We start from the raw sequence: 2,963 nt of genomic DNA on the forward strand, positions 1-2,963 counted from the left end.
TGAGCTTCGGAAGCTTGAGTTAGGAACTTTATGAATGAATATGAATGGTATGTGTTTATAATTGAAAAATGTACGTGAATTATACATTAAATGATGTGGTATGTTTAGTAATGCTTCGTAACCCTATTCTAGCGATCAATACGAGTTAGGGGCTGTTACATTACTAAAATTTAATTCAACTTAAGGAAGGCAAGAAAAGTGTAATTCAAAGGTTAATAGGGTTTTAAGGGTTAAAATAAGTAGGTGGTAAATGAACAAAAACGAATTAGGATGAAAGGGGTTAATACGTGTTAGATAAGCTTACATCGTAATAATCATCCTATTAGGATAGATAATATTACACTCAGTACATCAAATTGCTTTAAGTCTAAATGAATTGACTAAATCAAGAGTATACATATTATATCCTATCAGTGGACAACGTTATTCATCGTTTTTAGCATATTAAACGAAAATATATTACAACATATAGCAATCTTAGAAGATGTCCTTAAATTTATAGGACCTGATAGCAATATCCTTAAACATTCATAAGCACCAGCATTGCACATTCTTCAAGTGTCTGGATCGAAATTCATAACTTGCATCTCCGTTTGTTATCATGGCTACAATACTTGGCGAGGAGGAGGAAATAATAGCTTTAAACGGAAAGCATCAACACCATTCAAGTAGTAGTGAAAAAGCCGCTTTGCCCTGATAAACCCAAGACGCCCATAAAGTGCCAGTGCTCCTTTATTCGTCACTTCCGCTTCCAGTGTGACCTATATCATAAATGTCAAAATGGTCAATCTCATCACCACGAATTATAACTGCCTAAAACTTGCAATTACATTTAAATACATAATAATGCCAGGCATACCACCAACTTAAGAATGGTGAAGAATCTATCAAAAATAATAATAAAAGAATGGTGAAGAAAATACTCAAAACTTTGCAAATTCTTATGCTTTAAAAGAATTTTGCCAGCTGCAGAGATCCCTTGGGAAAAGAATAACATCATTTAGAACCATTTTCTACCTTCCTTTTAGAATCAACTCAGTCAATACTCGGTGCAGGATATAAACATACTGATGAGCCATATATAGCTAAAAGGTGTTATTAGGTTGAGAAATAGTAAAGATTAAAGAAATCTCCAAAAGAGAACAAATCAGAGCCATAACATCTTAACCATTATCAAAGCTTTGGAAAGGAAACTATCTTGATAAAAGAGGATAAAATTCAAATGCAGCAAAAGAGAAAAAGTTGTGGCAACGCTGATCTAATAACATGGTTTCTGATTCATGTTCAAGCTCCCTTTGGTCAAATAGAGGATCAAGGGAAATCACCAATGTTTGGACGGCTACTCAAAACCATCAGGTCAGAGTTCTGATGGCATATACTACGCATAAAAATAGACAATGTCCCAGTGTTTAAGAACACGGATAAGGTTAACTGATCGGTGAGTGGTGCTGTCTCCACAGAATTAACCGGTTTACAATGTGAACAAATACATGTGCATCAGCATATATGAAGAGTGATAACTGAAAACTATTTGAAGGATGAAATTGATATTCACACTAACTAAGTTCAAGTTAAACAAAACATTAGCATTGCATCTTATGTTTCTGAAACAGATTAACCAACATCACGAGTTATCAATTCATACTTCAATCGTACTTTCCATTTTCATATTCAGAAGTTGGTGAAGCAGAAATGAGCATCAATATTCATCATTACATATGATATTACCAAGACAAAAGTACGAGAGATACCGTACCTCTTCACATCCAGATTCCATCATCATTCTAATGGATCTGGTGACGAGCTCAGTGGCTGCAACATAAGAAAAAGCAACGAAATTCAGCATCTACATTTTACATGAATTTTGTGACTACATATCCATTGAGGCATGAACAGTTGACAGGAAACCCATATGATACACAATTTTTTTCAACTTCGAATCGAAAAAATCGAACCCATTCAATAAATTTAAGGGGATGACAAATAAAAAATACCAATGCCTCTTCCACGATAAGGCTTGATTACAACTAACATGGCAATGTAACCCCTGAAAGTATTTCTGTGTTCTCCCATCTTGCACACCACAGTTCCGATGCACTTACCCTTGTGAAAAGCCTGCTTTAATTTTAAAGCGTGAACAAAAAGGGAATTTGGATGATACCCATAGTCCACAAGCTAAAATAAAAAATAAAAAATAAAAAAGAGAGAAGAGATTACAAGGAAGGAGAGTTGGGGCCAAAGATAGACGAAATATCGGTAGGTGAAGATGGAGTAAGGCTCACTGAGTTCTTGATCGACCAGGTTCATGATGAGAGGCAGATGGTGCTCCCCTCCATAGCTAACATATTCTATCTCCGCTTCTTCAAATTCCGCCTTCTCTTCCGGCTTTGCTTCCATTGTTCTCTCTCTTCCTCTGGTTTCTTTCTGCTGCTGCAGAAGCATCAATCTTATTGTTTAAGGCTTCAAGCTAATTAATTAGTTTGGGCTTCAAAAAATGATTGGGCCTTATAGAGAGGGGCTACTAGTAGTACAACAAAGCAAATGCATAGTTTTCATCGAGAGGCTTAAACTATTGATTTTGTTTGAGTTATGCACTAAATTATTATTATTTTTGTCAAATTGAGTACCTGAATTTTGTTTTCCTTATTTAAGTTGCCTTTGGATTCGTTAAAAAAGGTAAATTATAAATATAGTCATTTTTGTTTGAAATATTACGTTTTAGTCACTTGCGTTATTGTTTTGTTATAAAGTGGTAACTCTACCGTTTAACTCCGTTAACTCCTTGACGGCAGTTCAAATGGGTTTTAAATGTCAACTTGGATCCCCAGTTGCTGGGATGAAAATAAGTTTTTAATTAAATAAATCTAATTTGGACTGCCACGTAGGACATTTAAGTTGATATTTAAAACCAATTTGGACTGCCACATAGGACCGTCGTTAGGGAGGTAACAAAGCTTAATGGT

The 2,963-nt window shown here is 35.1% G+C and overlaps 1 protein-coding gene across 3 annotated transcripts; it reads right to left on the reverse strand.

Moving 5' to 3' along the window:
• Positions 1 to 356: 356 nt before the first annotated feature.
• Positions 357 to 2,472, reverse strand: LOC107935815 (N-alpha-acetyltransferase MAK3). Of its 3 annotated transcripts, none has more exons than XM_016868435.2 (4): positions 2,218 to 2,472; positions 1,995 to 2,115; positions 1,757 to 1,812; positions 357 to 761 (listed from the first exon to the last, which is right to left on the reverse strand). In XM_016868435.2, exons 1-4 carry the CDS (start codon positions 2,440 to 2,442, stop codon positions 606 to 608), a joined length of 558 nt encoding a protein of 185 aa, XP_016723924.1. In that variant the 5' UTR covers positions 2,443 to 2,472; the 3' UTR covers positions 357 to 605. The 3 variants fall into 3 exon arrangements, with proteins under 3 accessions (XP_016723924.1, XP_016723923.1, XP_016723925.1); XM_016868434.2 differs by having other exon boundaries at positions 1,995 to 2,118; positions 2,218 to 2,456; XM_016868436.2 differs by lacking the exon at positions 357 to 761 and adding an exon at positions 798 to 1,067 and having other exon boundaries at positions 1,995 to 2,118; positions 2,218 to 2,456.
• Positions 2,473 to 2,963: the final 491 nt, after the last annotated feature.

Source organism: Gossypium hirsutum, chromosome D07 (genome assembly GCF_007990345.1).
Source record: "Gossypium hirsutum isolate 1008001.06 chromosome D07, Gossypium_hirsutum_v2.1, whole genome shotgun sequence".
NCBI lineage: Eukaryota > Viridiplantae > Streptophyta > Magnoliopsida > Malvales > Malvaceae > Gossypium > Gossypium hirsutum.